Source organism: Saccopteryx bilineata, chromosome 3 (genome assembly GCF_036850765.1).
Source record: "Saccopteryx bilineata isolate mSacBil1 chromosome 3, mSacBil1_pri_phased_curated, whole genome shotgun sequence".
Lineage (NCBI taxonomy): Eukaryota > Metazoa > Chordata > Mammalia > Chiroptera > Emballonuridae > Saccopteryx > Saccopteryx bilineata.
In genome coordinates this window covers 262,568,490-262,594,435 of record NC_089492.1, presented here as the reverse complement: position 1 = coordinate 262,594,435, position 25,946 = coordinate 262,568,490, and the positions used below count along the sequence as shown (strand labels likewise).

General features: G+C 50.0%; 2 protein-coding genes across 13 annotated transcripts in view; both read left to right on the top strand.

The window, feature by feature from the left end:
* The window catches only part of MACF1 (microtubule actin crosslinking factor 1), a 370,346-nt gene extending 360,692 nt beyond the window's left edge, over window positions 1-9,654 (top strand). For 7 of the 12 annotated variants that reach the window (XM_066269582.1, XM_066269581.1, XM_066269580.1 and 4 more), the window contains 3 exons: window positions 4,015-4,226; window positions 7,322-7,451; window positions 8,173-9,654. In XM_066269582.1, the coding sequence (XP_066125679.1) occupies window positions 4,015-4,226; window positions 7,322-7,451; window positions 8,173-8,429 (599 nt within the window). In that variant the 3' untranslated portion in view covers window positions 8,430-9,654. Of the gene's footprint in view, window positions 1-4,014; window positions 4,227-4,751; window positions 4,863-7,321; window positions 7,452-8,172 lie in introns of all 12 variants that reach the window. The other 5 variants (XM_066269573.1, XM_066269572.1, XM_066269576.1 and 2 more) reach the window with 1 other exon arrangement.
* Window positions 9,655-15,924: 6,270 nt separating this feature from the next.
* LOC136331307 (bone morphogenetic protein 8B-like) overlaps window positions 15,925-25,946 on the top strand; it is a 30,389-nt gene continuing 20,367 nt past the window's right edge. The window contains 1 exon segment of the mRNA XM_066269571.1: window positions 15,925-16,612. Coding sequence (XP_066125668.1) covers window positions 16,279-16,612 — 334 coding nt within the window. The 5' untranslated portion in view covers window positions 15,925-16,278.

The window sequence follows — 25,946 nt, the reverse complement described above, 5'->3', positions numbered from 1 at the left end:
TAATCATTTTTATCAGGAGTTCCTTTTTTTAGAAAATAGTTGTTTTTGAAAACATCTTTTCTGTCAAACTGAAAGGGTGTAATCAGTTTTAGAATTTAATTACATTGCGAATTTCCTTGATATAAAAGTCCTGTTTTTAAATTTATTAAAAAGGTCCTATGTTTTGTGTCATGTATGATTGGCCTAAACACATGAGCGATACTGCATGTGCCCTCGGGGTCTCTGACTGCCTGTGTGCTGCCTGCTCTACTGGCTCTGTTCACGACATTGTGCTGCTGGCCGAGAGGAGCACTGCCTGCTCTGTCCTTCTCTTACTAGCTTAAAGGTGGAGCCCCGAGGAAAGTTGGGAGGGCCGCCTAATAGCTATATTTTTATGGAACGTAGTGGCCTTGTTCAGCATCCTTTGGAGCACACAGGTAAGGCTTAGCTCTCTGTCTCTCCAGGAGTCCTCCTAGAGCTCGGTAATCACCTCGGTTGCCTAGTCAAGACCTCCCAGCCATCTGAGATATTATGACTCTACCAGTGATGGACAGGATGAGCTATTTCTATTCAGATAAAAATTGTGCTAGGAGGTGAATACTTAAGGGCTGGGTTAGATGTAGTAAGTGATTTGGAAAGGCATGAACTTTGCAAAAAGAAAAGTTACTTGAAACTTTGTGGGATCCTATAAGGTTTACTGTGGCTTCTAGAAGCAGCTAGGGGTAGATTCTGTATTCATTTGTGTTGTGTTTCCTTGGCTTTCTGGACCATAGAGACTTTTATACTGAGGACAGGACAAAGTTTATGAGTGGTTTTGAATACCAGTATGCACAATTATTTGTTACCTCCTTTTACACAGCCACCTGTGAAAAGATGAAAGACATGCCACACAGCATGATACTTTTAGCCAAATGTAAAAAGTGAAAATACTCAGCGAGGTAGGTTCCTGGTACTGCCAGAATTTAAGGTCTCAGTTTCTGAATCAGCAGCAGCGAAGGTTATCATGATGTTTTGGATAAGGATCAAAAGCAGTGTCCCTGCCTAACAACTCAGTAGAACTTGATTGATTTTAGAACATTTAACAAATTAGTCCCCTCAAATTTTAGTGAAAATCTAGAAAAACTTCATTTATGAAGATTTAAATAGTATGATTTGGTTTAAAACTTTTGTTTTTAATTATGGTAAAATATACACATAAAATTTACTATCTTAACCATTTTGAACTGAACATTGGCATTAAGCACATTTGCTCTCTTGCTACCATCACCCATCCACTTTTCATCTGGTCAGACTGAAACTCTGCCCATTAAACTAATAGCTTAGAACTGAATTATAACTAGCAGGCCTGTTCCAGCCAACATCAGGCAGCTAGCCTGAGTCCCTTAGAAAATGATAGCCTCTTGGGTGGTTGAAAACAACTTGAAATGGTCGCCTTCACAGTCTGGTCCCCAAGTTGTGATCTTCAAAAAATAAAAAAATCATGATCAAATGCATATGTCTTCACTGTAAGACTTCTCAGAGCTTAAAAATGATGATTGCATTAGGGCTCATGAGAGGTATAGCGTACAGCATTTACTGAACTCCCTTTTTGTAAGAAATTTCTCAAAAACCTCAGTTTGGGAAATTCTGCTTCTAGCTGTGAAAGGCCATGGATATCAGATTTTTACTGAGAAATACGGTCTGGGAATGAGGAGTGAGGAGGTTCGGCAATAAGATGAGAATGAAGGAGGACGGTAGGAAGCCTATTACAGCTGTCCTGGGTGGAGAAGACTGTGCGGACCACATGGTGTAGGAGGCCTGGGAAGGCTCGGGAATTTAGGAAGCATTAGAAGGCAGTCAGTAGACCAAACTGCCACCACAAAGGAGGGACTGCATCGGTTCCCAGGTGTCTGGCTTTGATCATGGCTAATCAGTGACTGGATATAACTTCTGACCTCCAGGAATAGAGTCTGTGCTGGGATGTATTTGAGATTCAGGCATGACCTATGGCACTGAAGTCTCCGGTGGATGAGCTCATCACCAGGTTGTAAGTCTAAGAGGAAGAACAGAACTGCGAACAGAGCCCAGGGGGATGCCAGTGTTGCAGAAGTGGGCAGGAAGGGGAAAAGAAGAGAAGCAGGAGAGTGGTGTCCTGGGATACAAGGGAGGGGAGTGTTTTACGAAGAAGAAAGCAGTTAGTAATCTCCCCACATGCACATTATGGCTTCAGAAAGCTGTTTTTACCTGTAATGTTGGCAGATTTTTACTTGTACATGTATACATTTCTGTTCTCATAGTCTCTGCCTCGCCCCCCATTCTGAGAGCATTTGACAGAGTGAAGTAAATTGAATATACTCATACCTTATTTTCAAGCATGTAGATTGGTCTAAAACGAGAGATCAGTTGCATGGGCACAATTACCTGTGATCTTCTAAACTTGTGGTTTCTGGCCAAAGTAAAATTCTGAGGTAGAGGCCCTGGCCAGGAAGCTCAGTGAGTTGGAACATTGTCCTGATAAGCTGTGGTTCCAGGTTCCATCCTTGGTCAGGGCACATGCAGGAGTCAACCAGTGACTGCATGGATGGCTGGAACAGCGAATCGATGTTTCTCTAGTTCACTCTCTCCTTCTTCTCTAAATATCAATCAATAAACTTTTTAAAAATCTAATATAGAAAATAACCACAAATATTTTGTGTTTAGTTCCCTTTCCCCTGGCTTCCCAGTAGTCCTGTATGTTTAGATGTAACAGTGATCTAAAAAGTGAACAGTTTAGGATGGATGAGGAGGTAGAATGATTGCTGCAGGATAACTCCTTTTAGTGAGTCATAATCTAAGAACATATTCTAGAGGAGTTACTTATTTTGAATTAGTAGTATCTTTCCCACTTAACATTTGTGTTGGCCATACTTGGTTTCTTCTGACTGAATCCAAATTTTAAGTTCTGGTCTTAACAGTTCAGAAAGCCATGGACAGCACCTGCTGGCCTTCAGTGCTGTTACTGGATTCTTCGCACCTTGACATTCCTCTCGCACTCACAGACATCTCTCAGCTTCTTACCACTTTCAGTTTTTTGTTTTTTTATTTGAGAGCAGGAGAGGCAGAGAGACAAACTCCCTCATGCACCCCGACCAAGATCCACCTGGGCAAACCCCCATGGGGTGATGCTCTCTACCCATCTGGGACATTGCTCAGCAACTGAGCTATGTTTAGCACCTGAGGCAGAGTCCAGGAGCCATCCTCAGCTCTCAGGGCCAACTCACTTGACTCAATCAAGCCATAGCTACAGGAAGGGGAAAGATAAAGGGGAAGGGGAGGGTGGAGAAGCAGATTCCTGTGTGCCCTGACCAGGAATTGAACCCAGGACATCCACATGCGGGGCTAATGCTCTACCACAGAGCCAGTTGGCCAGGGCCACCACTTTCAGTTTTTGACTTGACAGTTCCTGCACTGGCAAGTTTTGTGCATGGTTTGATCTTTCTCTCTCCTCCCACATGTTTATTTACTTCTTAATGATTCTGTCCTCATCTTTTTACTGTCCGGAGTTTTTGGACCCCTTTCTCTAAGATTGTTATTGACTGATTCAAATAGAAGAGTCTGGACAATGTAGATTTCAGTGATTTGTTTTTCTTCACTGTTCTGTTACCACGTATCTTGAAAAAGCTGAGCAAAAAATACACATGTCCTGTGAGAGAGAAAAGAGGAGTTTGAATTCACCTCCACTCTGAACTGCACCTGCTCTCCCTTGACCAGCCAGTGTGCTTCCCGCAGGGGACAGTGGCCAGGCACGCTTGTGACAGCAGAATGCAGTGGCACTTGTACACAAAGTTTTTTTATTATAGCAAGCCAAGGGGCTTATTAATTAATGTGTCTGCTATGCATAAGAATCATGATAATGCTGATAGCTCATGAATTGATCTCTATTTTAAAAGAATCTGAACATGGTACTAAACCTATAACTTACATGACATCATAGGGTCAAGCAGCTGTATGACCATCAAGGACATATTTTGTAAGAATAACTGACACTGTGTGTGCGTGTGTTTATCCCCTTTTTAGCACGAGGTAGGACTAACATCGAACTTAGAGAAAAATTCATCCTACCTGAGGGAGCATCCCAGGGAATGACCCCTTTCCGGTCCCGGGGTCGAAGGTCCAAGCCGTCTTCCCGGGCAGCTTCCCCTACCCGCTCCAGCTCAAGTGCCAGTCAGAGTAACCACAGCTGTACGTCCATGCCATCCTCTCCAGCCACCCCAGCCAGTGGTACCAAGGTACGTACTGACCACCATTCTGGCCTCCTTCCCGTCCCGCCTCTGCAGATGTTCACTGTTCAGTGTAGCACCTGAAAGGCTCCAGTGAGAGAGGAACATGAGGCGTATAGACTATGCTCTACCTAGGCCAGGCTGACCAGGCCTAGCGATGTGCAGAGGCAGGGCCTGCAAGGTGACGACAGCACATTTATTAAAATATGTACTCAGCTCATTAAGTCAGAAGTGCTTCTTTCCCCAGATCCCCAGTTTGAAGTTGAGTGCATCCAGAGTTTCTAACTTTGAGAATCCAGGCGCTCTCTGTGCAGCGGGAGCTAACAGATGAGTTAAGGCGGGTTATGAATGAAGAATGCCATTGCCTTTCTGCCTTGTTCCTCTCAATCCCATCAGACTGATATGTATTTTATTTTGTTTTCTGTTTCTTTAAAATTCAGTGTCTTCTATTTATTTTTTTATGTTCCCAATTTGCTCCCTTTCTGTTCCGCTTTCAATGGTCCCCATCCCTCCGTTTGGATTTTCGTTTCGCAGACGCCACTTCAGTCCTCTCGCTGTTATGACAAACCCTGGTTGGTAAACAGTAAAGCTGGCACCCCAGTCAGGGACAGCCAGTATCCTGACCTCCAGCTGTCCAGCCCTGAGGTAGAGTATGGCTTTGCCGACTGAGGACACAGTCAAGACGAAGCCTCACTAATGCCGAGAACTTGACCAGCTCCTCTTCTGACCCGAGGCTGTGCCCTCTCCATCTTTGTGGTGCTTGCTCTCACAGCTGATTCTTCTAGTAAAGGGATTTTCGGGTGTTTCTAACTCAGTCACCAAAATTGGAGATAAATAGGAGATGCCTAGAACTGGATTGTTGAACAACTTTCTAACAGTCTAAAATGCTGTGTGTTCAGGGTGATAAACAGTGGTCATCCCTGCTGATTTGTTTGTTGATGTTATTTACAATCAGGTCTCTTAGAGTCTCCAATTATCAGATACTCAGACGAGTTACGAACACTTGAAATTCAACTACAGTGCATGTTCCACAGTTTCCTATCTTTACTGAGAACAGAAGAGTGGCGGCACCGCTGCCCTGAGCCATATCCCCAGTGTGGCTGGCATCGCCGTGCGGGTTAGAGGTGTGGGTGCTGCCCACTTCGGCCAAGCACAGTGTCAGTAAACAGCTCTCTGAGGCTCAGAGTTTAGCTTCTGGACTTCCTGGCCTGGGCACTTGGGTTTCTGTAGCCTTGATTTGAATACACAGGAACAATTAAGCGTGTTCATGTGTAGTCATTGACATGCCCAAGTACTTTTGGAAGAGCAGTGTTTCAGAAACAAAACATGGACCAGCGGCTTGTCTGACATCAGGACAGTTTACATTCCAGCTTCATGGAAGTTTTTAAAGTTCTGAAATTTTAAATGTTTCAATTATTTGGTACAAATTCTCAGAGGATTCTGATAGATGAGCCTTTTTGTTTTGTCTTAAGGATTTACCTTTTTTCCTTTCGAGGTTTCATCTTTCTTTACCTATTGGTGTCTGCAGCCAGGCCATACCCTGACGCGACGCCCAGCCCAGGCCTCTGGGGCTGTGGTCTTCCCAGCAGCAGGGTTCACCAACAACAGCTTCTGAAACTGGTGCTTTTCCTCCTGTGTGGGCCAGGAGGGTTTGTGCTTGAATGTTAATCACTTTCTGTCGCTTCTGCTGCTGCTTTATAAATTAAAGAAATACAAGAATCACAATAAAATGGGTTGCTTTACTCTTCTATTGGTGTAAACATCTTAAAGGTCCCGGAAAACAATTTACCAAATTAATTTCAAAGAAATTAATGGCATGAAATGATAAAACAGATTATTATTTTTTTTAATGAGAAAGACAGGGACAGACAGACAGGAAGGGAAGAGAGATGAGAAGCATCAATTCATAGTTGCTGCGCCTTAGTTGTTCGTTATTTGCTTTCTCATATGTGCCTTGATGGGGGGGGGGGTGCTACAGCAGAGCGAGTGACCATGAAGTCATGTCTGTGATCCCACACTCAAGCTGGTGACCCCACGCTCAAGCCTGCAACCTGAGGGCTTCGAACCTGTGTCCTCAGTGTCCCAGGTCAACGCTCTATTCACTGCACCACCGCCTGGTCAGGCAATAAAACATTTTTAAAAACCAAATTAAGTTAGCTACTGTCTTTAAAAATAAAAAAGCTCCAATAGGAAATGTAGCTCCTGCCAGTGGCAATGATAATAAACGTACATCTGTCCTGTTCTTCTCCAGTTTAGAAAGTTTCTACACGTGACCAATACATTCAGCAAGTCTTTATTGAGCGCTGCTTCTGTGCTAGACACTGAGGTGTTGAGGGTCTGATAGTGAAGAGAACAAAGCCCCTGCTGTCATGGAGTTCATGCTTTAATGCAATGACAGATGACAAACAGGAAGCCCCTCTGGACTGTTGGAACAGCAAGGAGGCCAGTGTGGCTGGAGTAGATTGGATGAGAAGGGATACAGAGGCAGGACCTCGCCCTGGCCTTCTGGCTCCTCGCTGAGAGCCTTGCCCCTGCTGTCACAGCCCCACCCTGTGGGCTTCTCCTAATCATTCATTTGATCCACAAGTCAAGTAATTTTATCTGCATTTTCCAATGAAGAAAAAAACTGAAAGACCGTAACTTGACTGAAGTTGCTACACCACCCTACCCTTGTGATGGATAGGGTAGTATTCAGATCCCCATATTAAACATTTGAGGCTGGAACTCCTGTTTCACATGTCTAACCTCAAAACTGATACTTGGGATTATTTGGATTTTTTTCTTTTACTTACTTGCCACATTTTTGTTCCATATAATTATTGAACTTTTATTATTTGTGAGGTTTTTTTCCATTTCTAGTGGAAATTTGCCAGTAAGGTAAAAGGTATTGGAAGCATTTTTGACATTTTAAATTGGAACATGGAAGCTTCATTTTGGTAATCATCAAACTACATGACTTAGGACACTTTCAAAATAAAGCTTTGTTTTCCTGGACTTTTAATTTGCTTTTTAATCAGTTAGACATAAGGAAACCTTTTAAATTTTAAAACTGAATTTCTATCAAAGATTTCACCAAGTAAATACAACCTTTTTATTTTTTTAAGGTTATTCCCTCGTCGGGCAGCAAGTTGAAACGGCCAACACCAACTTTTCATTCCAGTCGAACATCCCTTACTGGTGACACTAGCAATAGCTCTTCCCCAGCCTCCACAGGTGCCAAAACCAGTCGGGCAGGTGAGTACCTGTGTACTGGCATGGGAGGGTGGGTGGCCAGGCCAGGACTGTGGAGACAGCAGCCCTTCAGCAGTGCACCACTGCTTCCTCGAGCTGCGAATCCTGAGAGTAGCGCTTAGGGTGATGCACAGACACACAGGCCTGCAGGTTTTCTGCTGACCTTCACTTTTTCTCCTGTCGCCACAGCCGGCTCAGACCTGCCCTCTGAGAACAGATGCTTCCCCAGCCAAAGCCAGACCACCTGTTCTTGATCAGACATGATCATATTTAAGAGACTGGATAAGGAAGAAAGGGCTTTCTGAAGCAGGGCCCTCTCAGAAGCCCGTGCTGTGTGGGGACAGGCAGTTTGCTAGTAATGTTTGCAACTCCTTGTATTTATTTTGGCTTCTGGTGAGCTGAGGGTCAGGGAAAGATCGCCTACGCTTGCCATCACTGTGCCTCCATTCTTGGTCGGCCCATGTGTACCCCCGCTAGCAGCCCTGCTCCACGCCACCTTGAGGACATACGAGGTGACAGTGCTGCTGGCAGGAGCTGGCTCTCATCCTCAGGAGGCACGCTTCTTACGTAAAATCAGAGCCAGAAAAGGCTTTAACAACTTCTGTGTAGGTGAGGAGACTGGGGTCCAGAAAGGCTCTGATCTATCCAAGGTCATGTGTTGGTATTAGGTTCAGAACCCTGACATCTCTGTTAAGGCTGCTGCTGCTTTATTCTTGATTTCCAGACCCGAAAAAGTCAGCCAGTCGCCCTGGGAGCCGTGCTGGGAGCCGAGCCGGGAGCCGAGCCAGCAGCCGGAGAGGAAGTGATGCCTCTGACTTTGACCTTTTAGAGACACAGTCTGCTTGTTCAGACACTTCGGAAAGCAGTGCAGCGGGGGGCCAGGGCAACTCCAGGAGAGGGCTAAACAAGCCTTCCAAAATCCCAACCATGTCTAAGAAAACCGCCGCTGCCTCCCCCAGGACTCCGGGCCCCAAGCGGTAACACTGTATCAGCACCCCACGCCTCTGTCCACTTTGACTCCTACTCCATACTTTGGGTGTATATTTATTCTGAACGGGAGAAGTTATATTGTTAAAAGTGTAAAAGAATAATTGTGTTATGAAGCTGCCTTATTTTTTTTTCTTTTTGTAAGTTACTATTTTCATGTGAATATTTATGTAGATAAAATTTGCCTCCTGGTAACCCTGTAATGGATGGGGCCCAGAAATGAAATATTTGAGAAAAACAAATGAAAAGGTCAAGGTGCGAATATATATTAAAAAAAGAAAGAAAAACAAAGCCTCTAAATAGGGTTTCTGTGTGGCGCAGGAGTATAAACCTGCTTTATCTTTTAGGATTATTCCTAAATGCATCTTCTTTATAAACTTGACTTGCTATCTCAGCAAGATAAATTATATTAAAAAGTAAAAATCCTGCAGTGTTTAAGGAACTCTTTTTTTTTTTTCTTTTTTTGTAAATCACTGACACCTCCATTAGCAAGAACTGCGGGGAGGGCACTTCTAATTGCTTTTTCCATTGTTTTTAATGTGTGGTTTTAGCTGAAGGGAGGGAACCTCATCTAGGTAACATTTGCACATGATACAGCGAAAGGACTTCATTGCAATACTGTCTTTGAATGCTGTTTCAGTATTGGGTGTTTAAAGGACAAATAGCTGCTAGAATTCAAGGGTGAATGTAACTAACTATTCAGAAAATGGCAGAACATTGGGGTTTTTAAGAGTCCTGATTTGTAACTTCAGCCCAGCCACCAGTAACTCCTGTGCTCACTGGGACCCAGGCCCTTGGCAAAGGGAGATTCCTTGGTGGCATTGTGAATTACAGGTCTGTTTATCTGTGTTTTTTGCTATTTACAATATCTATAAATGGTCGATCAACTTCCCACAAACTGAGGAATTAATTCCACGAGCCTATTCTGAAAATGTGGACATAAAACAAACACTTGCTCATCCGTTAAAGGAGTTCACCAGCACACTTGTTAACAAGTCCCGTTTGCTTCCGTCTTTTTTTGTGCGTAATAAAGTCAACTGACCAAGCGACCATGAAGAGGGGCTGTCAGGGGCTCCTGTTTTTAGCTGCTGTCCTTCTTCAGCTCCGACCACGTTGCTGTGTGATGATCTCAATTGGTTTTAATTGAGGCAGAAACTGAAGCTCTACCAATGAACTGTTTAAAAACAAGACACTTTTGTATTAAAATTGCTTGCAGTAACATTTTGTATTTCCTGATTTTCTTCTCAACCATTCCCTTATATAGATAACATGTTACTCTGGGATATGATTGTGTTTTAGGTACTTGAATGCATTATTGAAATCAAAATGTCTTGATGGATAAATTATGGAGCTTATTAATAGATTTTTTTTCTTGTTTATTTTAGCCTCATTAATTTTCTTTAACAAGGCAACAAAGAAATAATTGGGCTATTAATAATGTAAATGTGTAGGGAATCTGCACCACTTATATGATTAAGCAAATACCAATATGTAAGAAGATTTCTATATTAGAAATCACAGAGATCCTGGGGTTTGTGAAAATGGAGCCAGTTTCCCACAGTGCACTGAAATTCCTGGTTAAACAGAATTTTAGAGGTGGAAGCAAACTGGTCATCAGCTCTAGCTCCTTTGTTTTACACAGACACTGGGGTGAGAAGGGGACTTGCCTGAGAGCACAGAATGAATAAATGGCAAACAGTGGCTGTGAATCCCATCTTTAACTCTATTCATTCAAGTCTGGCTGCTGTTTCCCCTACCCTCTTGTTGGCTTTATAGTAACTAGAACATCCAAACACTAATTCTAACCACAGGAATCAGCCTAGGAAATAAGCAGAGAGCTTGAGGGGTTCAAACTCAGGCGCCTGTGTTTACTCACTAGGCCATACTCCTCTTATGATTCGGGAACTTGGGAAGATGGGCCATCTTTGCCAAAGTAGTTGGAGGCCAAATTCCCAGATAAAAGGAATATACAGTCTGATGGCTTCTGAAGGAGGTGTTTATTCTCACAGAACTTAGTAACTTTAAGATGCCAGAACTTTGTGTAGGACAGCATTTTCACCCAAATTTGCCTCCCTTTAGGCCTCCGGGCTGCACAAGCATGCTGCAAACAGCTTGACCATCTTTTCAGAGTTTGGACCGTGGTCACTTGTTTTTCTTACCAAGTAATTCAGGTTTTCCCTCAGTCGTTGCAACAAAGCTCAGCTAGGGGTGGAATCTTCAGACAATATTACTTCCATTCAGCAAACACCCGTATGTATGACCATGTGGGAAATACAAGAATGCCAGCAAGGGGATTAAAATAGAAAAGGGGACAGGTGCTAATCGAGTAATACAAATAGTGTGGAGTAGAGGAGGAAAGGGAGTTCCTGGGGCCTTAGCTAACATTTCTCGAGTGCTTACTATGTGCCAGTCACTGTTATAAGTATACTAGATACATTCTCATTTAATCCCCATCTCAAACCTACATTTGGGAGCCCCATTTATAGATGAGAAACTGAGCCTGAGAGGTTGTCATTTGCCCAAGGTCACAGACTTGCCAGGTGACTGGGAAAAGCCCTTGTTAGAGGCCACTTTTTCCAAGAACCCTTCCTGCCTCAGTTCCCTCTCAGTTCCAGAATCCACTCACCCACCCCAACTTCCTATTCCCTTACAGGCACTTGCCAGCCCCTCTGTTAAGCACAACCTTCATTCTACCTTCAGAATGACTAGGCTCACCTGCCACCCTTGTTAAGAGTGGGGGCAGCCTGACCTGTGGTGGCACAGTGAATAAAGCATCGACCTGGAAATGCTGAGGTCGCCAGTTCGAAACCCTCGGCTTGCCTGATCAAGGCACATATGGGAGTTGATGCTTCCAGCTCCTCCCCCCTGTCTCTCTCTCTCCTCTCTCTCTGTTTCTCTCTCTCTCTCTCCTCTCTAAAATGAATAAATTTTTTTTAAAAATTAAAAAAAAAAAAAGAGTGGGGGCTGCTGGGCGCTGAGGATGGCTCTATGGCCTCTGCCTCAGGCACTAGAATGGCTCTGGATGCAACAGAGTGATGCCCCAGAGGGGCAGAACATCGCCCCCTGGTGGGCATGCCTGGTGGATCCCGGTCGGGTGCATGCAGGAGTATGTCTGACTGCCTCCCTGTTTCCAGCTTTGGAAAAATGAAGGGGAAAAAAAAAAGTGGGGGCTGCTGGAGGCAGGGAGCTGGTTGGCTTCATCTCTGATTCAGGGCACATTTCAGAGCAGCCGGAATGTGAGGCCATTGTTTAAAGAACACAGCTATCTCCACTCTAAATTGAGTTAAATGATTTCTGCTCTTACCAGAATTAGCCCATCGCTGGGCTGTTTGCACTCTAGCTAGGAACCCAGCATTGGGCAATATACAACCTGAGATTTACAGGTCACAACCCAGCCCCAAATGATGTGGATTCAAAGAAGAGTGCAGAGGGCTACTCAAGGACACAATGACAGTGAGGGGACAGGAGATTCAGGACCCTAACCAAGCCTGACGGGGATACCCTCTTGACTCTGCCCCTTGCCTTTGTCAGTCACCAAACCCTGTGGATTCAGCCTCCTTAATAGTTTCTTTGTCCTTCACACCATCACCATTAGGAGATCATTGCCATGATCCCTCTCCACTCCCTTCCACTACTGTATGACCTCTAATTGTGGGCCTGACTCCAGTTTTACCTCCAATCCTTAGTGCCCCCTCTACAACCTGGCTCTGGTCTTGCCCTTGGCACTTTTCAATGGCTAATCTGCATCATTCTTATCCTGGTTCACAAACAGGAAATTTACCTGTTTTAAAGGCAGACAGACTAAGCATGGGCTTAAGGCACCAGCAAATCATTGTTTAGATTTGAGATTAAAATTGTTGTGTGTTGCCCTGGCTGGTTGGCTCAGTGGTAGAGCGTCGGCCTGGCGTGCAGGAGTCCCGGGTTCGATTCCCAGCCAGGGCACACAGGAGAAGCGCCCATCTGCTTCTCTACCCCTCCTTCCTGTCTGTCTCTCTCTCTTCCCCTCCTGCAGCCAAGGCTCCATTGGAGCAAAGTTGGCCCGGGTACTGAGGATGGCTCTGTGGCCTCTGCCTCAGGTGCTAGAATGGCTCTGGTTGCAACAGAGCGACACCCCGGATGGGCAGAGCATCACCCCCTGGTGGGCGTGCCGGGTGGATCCCAGTCGGGTGCATGCGGGAGTCTGTCTGACTGCCTCCCCGTTTCCAGCTTCAGAAAAGTACAAAAAATAAATAAAATTTTTTAAAAAAATAAAATTGTTGTGTGTTTTTTTTAATTAAGTGAGAAGCGGGAGGCAGGCAGACAGACTCCCACATGCACAGGACCAGGATCCACCCAGCAAGCCCACTAGGGGGCAATGCTCTGCCACATCTGGGGCCATTGCTCTGCTGCAACTAGAGCCATTTTAGCACCTGAGGTGAGGCCATTGTGCCATCCTCAGCATCGGACTAACTTGCTCCAGTGGAGCCTTGGCTGTGGGAGGGGAAGAGAGAGACAGAAGGGAGAAAAGGAAGGGTGGAGAAGCAGATCGTTGCTTCTCCTGTGTGCCTAGACTGGGAATCGAACCCGGGACATCCACACACCGAGCCAACTGCTCTACCACTGAAACAGCCGGTCAGGGCAATATTTAAAATTTTTTTTTAAAGTTTGACATGATCATGGGAAAATGTATTTTATTGGACAGCATACATTTTTTTTTCCACTGATTTCGGAGAGGAAGGGAGAGAGAAGTATCAACTTGTTTCATTTATTCCATTGCTTTTTGTGTGTGCCCTGACTGGGTGTCAAACCAGTGACCCTGGTGCGCCAGGATAACACTTCATTCACTGAGCCACCCGGCCAGGGTTCATACATTTACTTTGAGGTTCTATCTTGAATCTGCATTGGGGCACCATACCATCTGGTGTCCAGAGCCCTCATCTAGCCTCCCCACAAGGCCCTTGTGGACCTAGGCTTGCCAACCCCTCCAGCCTCACTCAACGTTGCCTCTTGCCCCCAGAGTCTCCAGGCTCCACTGAGCAGCTCACCTGCCCCAGCCCACCTCCACTGTTGTGTGATAGTGGGAAATCCCTTAACCTAGTGTGCCTCAGTCTCCTCATCTGTTAAAAGGGGATTTAGCCTGACCTGTGGTGGCGCAGTGGATAAAGCATCGACCTGGAACGCTGAGGTGGCTGGTTTGAAACTCTGCACTTGTCTGGTCAAGGCATGTATGGGAGTTGATGCTTCCTGCTCCTCTCCCCATCCCTCTCATTCTCTCTCCTCTCTAAAAAGAATAAATAAATTTTAAAAAGGGGGGATTTAAGTATATGAGCATGAAAGAAGTGATACAGACCATGCCTAAGTGCCAATTACTACCTGCCATTGTTACTCTTCCTTCAGCCTCACAATCTTGACACAGTTATTTCCTCTGCCTGGAACACTTTCCTTCCACTGGCCTTTCCTGTCATCCCAACCAATTCTATCCAACCTTCTGCGCTCAGTCTGGGAATTACTTCCGCCAGTGCAATGAGAAGGTGCATGGAGAGGAGCAAGCTGTGCAGTCAGGGACCGGTGTTGGTGTAAGAAAAATCCAAACCTACAGAGGATTTTTATGTTTGTTTGAGTCAATGGCAATGGATTTCAACAAGGTGAGAAAAATGCTCCGGAGAAGGGTAGTTCTGTAGCTGATTTTTATGCATTAGAATCAGAGAAGGAAACGGAAGGAGGGTTACATGGAATTCATTGACGGCAGATTGAGGGGTGGCAGAAAGCAAAACTGGAAGATCTCTGGGACTGGATAAAAAGTAAAACATACATCTTTTACGTTGGTAGTTAGAGCATAGTTAATAATCAACAAAGCACATAGAGATGGTATTTGGGGAACAAGCTAAGCGGTTCTTTGGTGTGGTGGGTGTGACCTGGAAGGTCTAGAAAAGGAAACAACTGACATTTCAAAGGTATGTTATCTTATGCAAAAAGAATGCATAGGCTCGTCTGACCAGGCGGTGGCGCAGTGGATAGAGCGCCAGACTGGGATGTGGAGGACCCAGGTTCAAGACCCTGAGCTCGCCAGCTTGAGCGCAGGCTCATTGGGTTTGAGCAAAGCTCACCAGCTTGGACCCAAGGTCGCTGGCTCGAGCAAGGGGTTACTCGGTCTGCTGAAGGCCCGCAGTCAGGACACATATGAGAAAGCAATCAGTGAATAACTAAGGAACCTAACAAGGAATTGATGTTTCTCATCTCTCTCCCTTCCTGTCTGTCCCTATCTGTCCCTCTCTCTGTCTCTGTCTCTGCCACAAAAAAAAAAAAAAAAAAAAAGAATACATAGGCTCACTTAAGATAAAGACTGACCTTTGTCAAACCAAGAAAGCTACAGGCCTAGCTAGGATGCGACTACACCCCAGGACCAGATTTTAGTTAGGAATTTTTATGTTCAGACCACCCTGTGTGGTTACTTTGTCTCTGAATTTGTAAGGCTCGCCATGCAGGCCTACTTGACCTTGTCAGATTTAGTATGTGCTCCTTTTATCGTCCACACTAGTCTGTGTAGGAGTGTCAGTGAGGAGCCTCCTCTTGCAAATCGCTGAGGGCCTTGACAAGATGCGCGAAGGAGGTACTCAGGCGCTGGTGAAGGGTCCCAGAGCTCCTTGGCAGGGCTGGAGCTGGTTGCGCGTCTCCTGCACACGCTGTATTAGCACCAAGGGCGGTAGCGGGCACAGCGAGGGCTGGCGGTTGGTGTCACAAGTGTCGGCTCTGGCTCTCGGGAGATTTCGACTTTTAGGTAGGCAATGGGCGGGTCAGGCGAGAGGCGGTCTGCGGCGCTTTCCGAGAGCAAGCGGGAGCCAGGTGGGTGAGCGCCCTAGCAGCAGCGACGGAGCAGAAGTCCGGGAAGGAGATACCCTAAGCAGTGCACCCAAAAGGACAGCGAGGAAGGCGACAGGAGGCCAGTCAGGAGCTGCGGTGGTGGGGACCCTGGGCCGGCTGTGCTGGCAGAGTAAGACGCCCACTCTCCGGGCCTGGCTGGCACCCGCGGGGCCCTTCCTGACGGGACTGAGACCTTGTTTCGGGTCCGGGGTCCAGCGTACCAAGGGGCTGTCGAGTCACTCGCTGCCCAGAAACAAGACTCGGGATTCCCGCCAGGGCGAAGGCGCTCAAAGACACGCCCCGCGGGAGCGTAGGTTCCTGCTTTCTGCAGTCCGCGCCGCTACCCTGGAGTCTCCAGACAGAGGATCGGGGCCGGACCTCGTGGCCAGCGGCTGCAAGGGCAGCCCAGGACGACCCTGACGACCCTGACTGCTAGTATGTGGATCTCTGGTCGGACCCGCCCACCATCCACGACAGCAGGTCGAATTTCCCGGGCGACCCCACCCACACAATTACAGCTAGGAACTCTTCCGGAAAGGTGCGTTGTGTGGCCTTGGCCCCGCCCCCCGTGTCCCCATTGGTCAGGCCCTGAGGGGGTGGGACCCGAGGTCGGGCGCCCGACCGAGAACGGCCGCGTCCCGGGCGCGGGGCAGAGACCGCGGGTTCGCCTGAGCAGGAGCTGGTGGGTCCGCACCTCCCTGAGCGCCTGGACTGAACCGGCCTCCGCAGCAGCCGGACTGGAGGGCACGGCGCCGACAGACAGATTAGCCGACGGTCCGCAGTCCCCGGAGTAGCCTCTGCCGCAGGTGTTGCCGGCCGCGGCCACCCGACCCAGAGCCGCGACAGGTGCCGTGCTTTAGCGACGGCGCCGCGGCGGCGGGCAACTCCCGCCCCGTCCCGCCGGCCCCAGCCCGCCCCGCCGCTCGCCGTCGGGGGTCCCCTGCCCCGGGCCGGCGGCGAAGCGGATGCGCGCCGAGTGAGTGTCCACCCGGTCCCGCCCACGATGGCCGCGCGCCCCGGGCCGCTGTGGCTCCTGGGCCTGGCGCTGTGCGCGCTGAGCGGCGGCGGCCCCGGCCCGCGACCCCCGCCCGGCTGCCTGCAGCGCCGCCTGGGCCCGCGCGAGCGCCGCGACCTGCAGCGCGAGATCCTGGCGGTGCTCGGGCTGCCGGGGCGACCCCGGCCCCGCGCGCCGCCCGCCTCGGCCCGGCTGCCCGCGTCCGCGCCGCTCTTCATGCTGGACCTCTACCACGCCATGGCTGGCGACGACGACGAGGACGGCGGCCCCCGCGAGCGGCTCCTGGGCCGCGCCGACCTGGTCATGAGCTTCGTCAACATGGGTGAGTGCGCGCTCCGGGGATGGGCGTCGGTGACCGTGAGACCTCCGCGAGAATGCACGTGTGGGAACAGCCACGAGTATTGGCCCCATGGGGAGGAACACCGACTGCAGGAGAGAGAGCACAGCCTTGGGCAGTGGGTGCCACCTGCGGTGAACGAGGAGTCACCGTGTGGTGGGCAGGGCCCCACAGGGGAGTGAAAACTGCCCAGGTCAGGGCGTCCAGGACTGAGGGGTCTGGGGGGTCGGTGAGCTGTGGGTCAGGTGGGGCAGACGCAGGATCATGAGTCCCAGGGGCGTGTGCAGTCACCCCGCCCCCAAACACACGCAGGAATAGGAATCATGTAATGTCAGGTGGACCTGGGCAGTGCCAGGAAGATAATCGGGTCCTGGGGAGACGGATGAGTAAACGGGCTGGATGTGGTCACTGTGATAAGGGCAGTACTGAAGAGAGGGACAAAGTTCATTGTGGAAACCCAGGTCACATCACCAAAATGACTAGAGCAAAGAGAAGTCAGATGTCCTGAGTCCACAGCAGTCTCTTCTCTGGGCCAGAGCCCCGGAGCCAGTAGGTTGGGGTGCAGCTGCCAGGGGATGGGGTGGGGAAGGAGTAGACTCAGCTCAGTGGGGCAGTCTGTGGTCCTGTCACCCATGCCCAGCACTTGGGGCATGGCTTGACAAGCCCAGCTTTTCCTCATTGCAGTCAAATCTTGGAGCCATTTACACTTAAAGTTCTCAAAGACATCTTTTTCCATTACTAAACTCTCTCTAATCTTTTTATTTATTGCTTTTTTGCCAGAAAAGAAGGGGGAGAAAGAGCGCGCTAGAGCATCAATCTGTCCTGTATGTGCCCTGACCAGGGATCGAAACAGCAACCTCTGTGCTTCAGGCCTATGCTCCAACCAATGGAGCTTCCGGCCAGGGCAACTCTCTTTAATCTATTTTCATAAATGTCCCTCATCTGATCTGTCTCCTGTTTGTGGCAAGTGAGGGGTAGGGTTATGGTCTCAGGCACACTCCAGACTGGACCTGGGCACCCAAGGACTACAGGTCAGTTCGAGGTTGGGGGGAGAACTGAGGGGCTGAGAGCCAGGAAACGACCTGGTCCAAGGCCACCAGCCTCCCTTCACCTGCAGCATCGCTCTTAACCCTGCACACAACCCAGTTAATAGCCATGATATTCATCCGCATCTCCCAGGTGGGGACAGTGAGGCTTGGAGAGGCAGTGTCACTCCCAGGATAGGATGGCCTCTGTGTGGTGAACCCAGGACAGGCCCAGGTTGTTTGGCCCTATATCTAGTCCTCAAGGACAGGACATTTCTGCTGACAGGAAGGCAGGCTTTCCGGGTGGAGTGAGCTTTCAGAGGGGTTTAGGCAGAGGAACCCAGGGGACAGAGTAGCAGCAGGTATTATGAGGTCCTCAGCCATTTGCTTCCTGCAGGAGGGTAGGAAGAGGGGACAGCCAAGGAGGCCTCTGTCCCTTCTACCCCAGAACTGATGGTGGGCTGAGGTGGGGGAGTGAGCAGCAGGAGGCAGCAGCTGTTACCTCTGCTGAGAGCCCGATGCCTTCCTGATTAGAGGGCAGGGTGGGGACTAGGGACAGAGAGTATGTGAAACTGAGGCTGGAGCTCTGTCCTTGGAACAAGCTGACCCAGGGCTCAGAACCAAGAAGAGCTGTGCATGGAGTCACCCGGAAAATGCCCCTAAGGGAGCCATCTGTTAGAGTGAGTCACCGCCCAGCCCATGTCCTGCTTCCCCCAGCATCCCCTGGGTCGAGGCGTGCGCAGCCCTACTGGGAACGCTGCTGTGAATCAGCAGGGCCCTGAGCTCAGAGAGACCTGATCCCCTCCTGACTCTGCTGTGTGATCTTAGGCAAGTCCCTCTCCTCTCTGAGCCTCAGGCCCCTCCTTGTAAAGCGGGGCTCCTAGAGATCAGTGCATCCTCAGAGTTGTGTGATTGGTTGATACGTGGGAGGAGCAGAAAGTCAGCCAGCTCTTTTAGGGTGAACCTGGGCTGGTCACTGCAGACTACGGTCACTCCCAGCTGCTGCCCAGCCCTGGTGTGGATGTGACGGAATTCCCCATGTGTCTTATACACACAAGAAACCCAGAAACAGATTTTAAAAGCCAACCAAAGGTGTTTCCACCTATTTTTAGAATAAAAACTAGCATTTGGAGTTCCATAGCTTTGTAAGTCCTGGTTTCGTCCCTGCAGCACCACATGAGGCTGTTTACCAGCCTCGTTTCATGAGCTCAGGGAGGTTGAATGACCTGCCCAGAGCCACACAGCAAGTACATGACATCATCCAGGCTGTGGATTCCAAACCCCAGCTTCTTCCCCCACCATCTCTGTGTGCTTCATTAAGATCTAAGGCCTGTGGGCGCAACAAGCTGGTCCTTGTTCAGTGGAAGCCCAGTGTGGGTGGGCCCAGCAGCTGTCAGAAAGGCCTTCTTTATTCTGACGTACTAATTGCACTAGGAGAACTCTCAGTGAGTGTGGTTTTAACTAGTAATTACTTAGACTGATGTGGGGGATTAGACACCTAGCAGGACTCTTTCCTTGTTTGGAGGCCCGGGCCCCAGGCCCCTGAACGACCATGGAGTCTAATAGCAAAGTTGCCATGCTATCAGCTCCCATGCCCAGACTCCACACCTGCTGCCTCCTGCTTCACCTCTCCTGTCAGCCCCATCTGGCTCCTGAGAAGCCAGGCCTGGTGCTGGCCAGGTCCCTGACCATCAGTGGCAGCCTGTGGGACCCAGAGGCCATGGACCTCTCACAGGCTCCAGCCCTTGGGCCAGGCCTATGTCCAAGCTGATGCGTTGGGAGCCCATGTATGATTGACAGTGCGTATGTTAGGAGGCCAGGGCTGTGGTCAGAGATGGTAGCTTTGCATGGCCTGTCAGTCTTTTTTTTTTTTTTTTATAATTTAATTATTTTATTTATTTATTTTTTTTACAGAGACAGAGAGTGAGTCAGAAAGAGGGATAGACAGGGACAGACAGACATGAACAGAGAGATGAGAAGCATCAATCATTAGTTTTTCATTGCACGTTGCAACACCTTAGTTGTTCATTGATTGCTCTCTCATATGTGCCTTGACCGCGTGCCTTCAGCAGACCGAGTAACCCCTTGCTGGAGCCAGCGACCTTGGGTTCAAGCTGGTGGGCTTTTGCTCAAGCCAGATGAGCCCACGCTCAAGCTGGTGACCACGGGGTTTCAAACCTGGGTCCTCTGCATCCCAGTCCGACCCTCTATCCACTGCGCCACCGCCTGGTCAGGCTGGCCTGTCAGTCTTAACCTTGAAGAATCTTTGCTTCCCATGGCCAGGACACAGTGATGGGGGCTGATTGATAACACATGAAGTGGACAGTCTGCTGCTGGTGTTGCCTGTGTTCGCAGAGGAGAGGAGGCAGCAGCAAGGTTTTGTCCTGTCTGGGCTGCCATTGATTCTTCCGTGTCCTGAGTCACATCCCTCCCCTGCTCTGGGCCTCTGGTTTCCCATCCATCTATGGTGATAGTGTCAGAAAAATGAGGGGCCTCCCAGCTCTGATCCTGTGGCTCTGTCAGGGGTGCCTTCTCACCACCCCATGCCCTCGGCCCTGGCACAGGCACAGGTGTGACTGGCTGCACCCTGGGCACCGAAGGCCAGCCCAGCCCCTCCTGAGGGAGGAAAGAGGCAGGAAGGATCAACTCTGCTTGTTCCTCCTGAATCCTTCGCCCATGTTAGCGTGGTGACAGGCGCTTACCTGCCAGGTTTAGAAACTGAGACACAAACGGCACTGCTGGCAGAAGTCCAGCCAGAAATGAATGAACCATCTTCGCTTTAGTCCGACCTTTCCCTGAACCAGACCGATTTCTTCCTGGGGTCTCGGGCAACTGAGGACAGGGGTGTGGACAAACTGAAGCTGTGGATTTGGGAGGAGCAGAGCCCGGTGGGGTGGAGGGTCTGGCCTGAGTCCTGCTCAGCTCCATGACCTTGGAGGACTGACACTTTACCTCCCTGAGCCCCATAGTCATTTTCTTTGGTTCTTTGCTAGGGAATTCTTTCTCTTTTTTTTTGTTTTCACTAAGACACTCAGCAAATAGTCATGTGGTACCTGCTCTGTGCGGGGCAGAGTTGTACATGCTGAGATACGACAGGGAACAAAGTCCTTGTCCTCTTGAGCTGACCTTGTAGTGGGAAGGACAAATAACAAACACAGGAGTCATAAAGGCGATTGTCAAGTGATCGAGACAGTGGCACCTCCTATCTGGACACCAGGAGGGGATGGACAGTGTGAGAGTCGACGGGACTGGGGTCGGGGGTCCTGACCTGGGACTTAGAATTTGCGTCTTGACTCTGTCACCTACTGTTAGTGTGATCTGGACTTTCTAGTCCACCTTTCAGAGCCTCAGTGTACTCTTCTGTAAAATGGAGACTCTCTCAGGACTCACCCTATTGGGCTGTGCAGGGATAGTGTGAGATGACACCCAGGGATGCACACATGACCAGACCTCCGCATCTGCTCCTCCATTTACATCTCACAGTTATTGTCACATCCTTTATTTATTTTTAACTGATTTTTGAAAGAGAGGAAGGGGGAAGAAAGAAACATCAATTTGTTTTCTTATTTATGCATACATTGGTTGATTCTTGTATATGCCCTAAACGGGGTCAAACCTGCAACCTTGGTGTATTGAAACGATGCTCTTAACCAACTGAGCTACCTGACCAGGGCTTACATCTTTGTTTAAAGAGAAGAATGAGCCCTGGCCGGTTGGCTCAGCGGTAGAGCGTCGGCCTAGCGTGCGGAGGACCCGGGTTTGATTCCCGGCCAGGGCACACAGGAGAAGCGCCCATTTGCTTCTCCACCTCTCCGCCGCGCTTTCCTCTCTGTCTCTCTCTTCCCCTCCCGCAGCCAAGGCTCCATTGGAGCAAAGATGGCCCGGGCGCTGGGGATGGCTCTGTGGCCTCCGCCCCAGGCGCTAGAGTGGCTCTGGTTGCAATATGGCGACGCCCAGGATGGGCAGAGCATCGCCCCCTGGTGGGCAGAGCGTTGCCCCATGGTGGGCGTGCCGGGTGGATCCCGGTCGGGCGCATGCGGGAGTCTGTCTGACTGTCTCTCCCTGTTTCCAGCTTCAGAAAAATGGAAAAAAAAAAAAAGAGAAGAATGAGGCTCAGAGAAGTTAGTTGATTTTCCCAAGGCCACACAGCAAGTGGTCTCCCTCCCTGCACATCCTCTGCTCTTCTCCTATATGGAAGCTGCCTCTCCCCCACCCCGAGACCTGGCCCATCACTGGGTCCAGTAAGTGCTGCTGAATTGGACTGTACTGAATGTATTTTGTAAACAGAACCCTATGTGTAAAATGTCTATTTTGGGGGCGTTTACAGAGAAATACCATGTGCTCATTATACAAAATTCAGACCACACAGGAGCATACAAAATGAATGCCCCTGGGAGTCCTAATAACCAGTCCCCTCAGGCAGCCACTTTCTGGTTTGTCACCACACATTCCTATGGCCTGCTCTTTGAACTTCATGTGAATGGAATCATACAATGCATACACTTGTATATGGTTTTTCACTCAACATAATTTTTCTGAGATTCAATCACAATGTGTCTGTAGTTTTCTTATTCATGAGTTGTATTGCGTTGGATGACTAGACTATATTTATCCATTCCTACTGATGGACATTTGGCTTGTTTCCAGTCTGGGTGACGAATAAAGCTCCTCTGAGCATCCTTGTCCACATCCCTCTGTGGCTATATTAAACCTGGGTGCTCAGCCCAACTCTGCCATGTGGGAGCTGTGAGATGTTACACAGGTTCCTTTTAAAATTTCTGACCCTCATTTCTTCACTTTTTTTTAAATTAACTGAGAGGCAGTGAGGCAGAGACAGACTCCCACATGCACCCCAACTGAGATCCACCTGCCAAACCCCCTACTGGGCAATGCTCTGCCCATCTGGGGCCACTGCTCCGTTGCTCAGCAATTGAGCTATTTTAGTGCCTGAGGCAAGGACACAGAATCTTCCTCAGTCCCCAGAGCCAACTTGCTCAAACCATTTGAGCCATGGCTGCAGGAGGGGAGGAGAGAGAGAGAGAAATGGGAGAGAGAGAAGCAGATGGTCACTTCTCCTGTGTGCCCTGACCGGAAATCAAATCTGCCAGGCCGACACTCCACCACTGAGCCAACTGGCCAGGGCCCCATTTCCTCACTTTTAAGATACCTTTAAGGAGCCTACCTTCCAGGGCTGTGCAGGACTAAGCGAGATGTGCAGTGAGGCCAGCTGGGTGCCCACCAAATGTGTAAACTCCATAAATGGGAGCAGATTGGTACATTGTGTCCTACCTCAGTGCCTTGCTCATGGTATACCTTCTGCATAAACTACTCTCACCTCCTTTTCTGTTTTTAAAAGACAGGGACAGGGCCTGACCTGTGGTGGCACAGTGGATAAAGCATCAACCTGGAATGCTGAGGTCGCCAGTTCAAAATCCTGGGCTTGCCTGGTCAAGGCACAGATGGGAGTTGATGCTTCCTGCTCCTCCCCCCTTCTTTCTCTCTTATTCTCTCTCTCTCTCTCTCCCCCTTCCTCTCTCTCTCTCTTTTTTTTTTTTTTTTTGTATTTTTCTGAAGCTGGAAACGGGGAGAAACAGTCAGACAGACTCCCGCATGTGCCCGACCGGGATCCACCCGGCACGCCCACCAGGGGGCGATGCTCTGCCCCTCTGGGGCGTCGCTCTGTCGCGACCAGAGCCACTCTAGAGCCTGGGGCAGAGGCCAAGGAGCCATCCCCAGCGCCCGGGCCATCTTTGCTCCAATGGAGCCTTGGCTGCGGGAGGGGAAGAGAGAGACAGAGAGGAAGGAGAGAGGGAGAGGTGGAGAAGCAGATGTTCGCTTCTCCTGTGTGCCCTGGCCGGGAATCGAACCTGGGACTCCTGCACGCCAGGCCGACGCTCTACCGCTGAGCCAACCGGCCAGGGCTCCCCCTTCCTCTCTTTAAAAATGTATTTTAAAAATATTTTTAAAAGGGGGAGACAGGGGTTTCCATAAATCTGACTCCTCCCACCCACAACTCCTCCCAAAGGGACAGGCTCTCTCCATGGTTAGAGCCCCCATGCTTCATCGTGTTAGTCGCTGTTAGCCTGTAGGTTCAGGGGTGCATCGCCCTCTTCCTCCTCCTCCCCAGGAAGTCATGAGCCACCTGGGAACAGGGACCAAATTTGACTTCGTGCTCCTCCCCCTGCCGTGCAGCCTGGTCTCTGTGAGTCAGGCGTTCAGGGTCTCTGGGCGAGGTTGCAGGGAAGAGGGATTAGCGTGGGGCAGAAGCGGGACCAGGTGCAGGAGCCTGGCCGGTGGGCGAAGGGGGGCCGGCCTCCCTGTTTTTCTGGAAGCCGACAATGGGTGCAGCACGTCCCTGGGTCCTCCCCTGGGATCCCGCGTCCCTGCAGGGTCCCGCCTGGAGGAAGGTGGCTTCAGCAGGCGTTCTCGGGGCACCTGCTGACAGAAGAACCTTGAAGACAGGTGACCCCATCCTGGTATTGTCACCTTCTAGGGCCACTCATTTCATGTCAGCTCTGAGTCTGAAAGTCCACGTGAAGGACCCCTAACCTGACATGTGACCTCTGGCAAGTCTCTGCCCCTTCTGGGCCTCAGTTTCCCCATCTATGCAGTGTGGCCCTGAAGGCCTTTCTAGCTCTGGCCCAAGAATGTGCCACCCCCTGGTGTGCTCCTCTGGGGTGAGGCACAGGGTGGGGGGACATACGGCCCCTTCCTCCCGGGAACACACTCCCCAAAGGGAGAGAGCTGTGTCACCCAGACCACATCTTTCTGGAAAGTGCCCACAGCCCGGTTCTCTCCCAGGTTTGAACTGGAGGCATCACGTCCCCCTTGCTCACATCCCCTTGGATCTATTTCTGGCCTTGGCGGGCTTGATGTGGTGGGGTGTGCGGTGTTCCCTTTTAATTTGGGGTCTGAAGCCATCTGAGCCCGGACCAGTAATTATGAGTGCGGAGCCATTTATGGAAAGAGCTCTGAAAAAAGTCGGAAATGAGAACTGACTAAAAATACCTCAGCAGCGAAACCCTGGGCCTCCTCTCGGCAGCGCTGAGATTTCTGGTGGGAGGGAGCCCTTCGGGATGCAGAATGGATAGGTGGTCAGTCCTGTGGCTCCCCCGTGGGCCTGCGCAGGCCATGGGACCTGGGTCTTGTTTAAGGTCTGAAGTGGGCCCCTCGGCCTCCCTTGCCAGCAGAACCAGCCAGACAGGCCCATCCTGTCCGCCTCCCCGGCCCTGGGGAGGGGGTGGGAGCTGCCCTCCACCTCAGGGCCTACAGGTCCCACAGGAAAGTGAAAAAACGTGAGTGGCTTCTGATGGAGACACACTGTGACATGGGTGCCACTGTCCTGGGGACCAGGAGCCCTTGGGAAGAAAGGCCCAGCCTCCCCTCTGGGCCCCAGGAACACAGGGCACTTAATAAGTGGACTGCTGAGAGCCTCCGTGTCCACTTCACAGAGTTGGTCCCTGCCCTCAAATTGCCCACCATCGTGGGGGGATGAACCGGGGACAGGGAACCCTGGGATGGGGAAGGGCGAGACCAGAAGCGGATCTGTGTGGGGTCAGAGGAGGACGAGGGGCTTTTATAGCTGCACTGAGAGGGAAGCAGCCTTCAGGCACGGGATGGGGCCGCCCAGCGGACAGGGAGGGACTTGGAAGGGGGTTGGCAGCCAGAAAGCCCTAGAGCCCATGTGGGCCCCGCAGGGCCAGCTCACAGGGGCGGGAACACAGAGCTGAGCTTAGACCCCACCTGGGGTCCTGGGGGCTGGGGAAGGGTTTGAGGGCAGGAAGGACAGGCGGACAGCTCAGAAGATTCTCTTAACAGCCTCTCTGGGCTGGAGAAAGAGGGGGGTCTTCCTTTTTTTTTTAAGGGGGGGTGTCTTAATTTAAGTCTTACTTTTTGCTCAGAAACAAGATAGACTTAGGTCATCTGGGTGACTCTAAATTTTGTCCCAGGCACAAAAACAGCTGAAGCCATGCTGGTGTCGGGCTGGTGGACACAGGGTGTGGCCTGTGGAGGTGTAGGCTGTCGGTAGCGGGTGCAGGGCCTCAGACGTGGAGAGGCAGAATGTTGATGGTGGTCGTGGCGGTGGAGGCCGCCTCCTGCCCACAGAGGTCCTTCCCACAAACATGGGGCCCAGAGGTTGTTTAATCAGGGGCCAGAGGGGAGGTCCTGGTATTCTGTTTTCCCAGACCAAGGAAAGGGGTTAAGAAAGCAAATCCAGTGCTTGCTTCTGCAGCGCATATACTTAAAAATAAAGAAAGCTTGAGTGCTTCCCCAAGTGGAGCTTTGTAGAACAT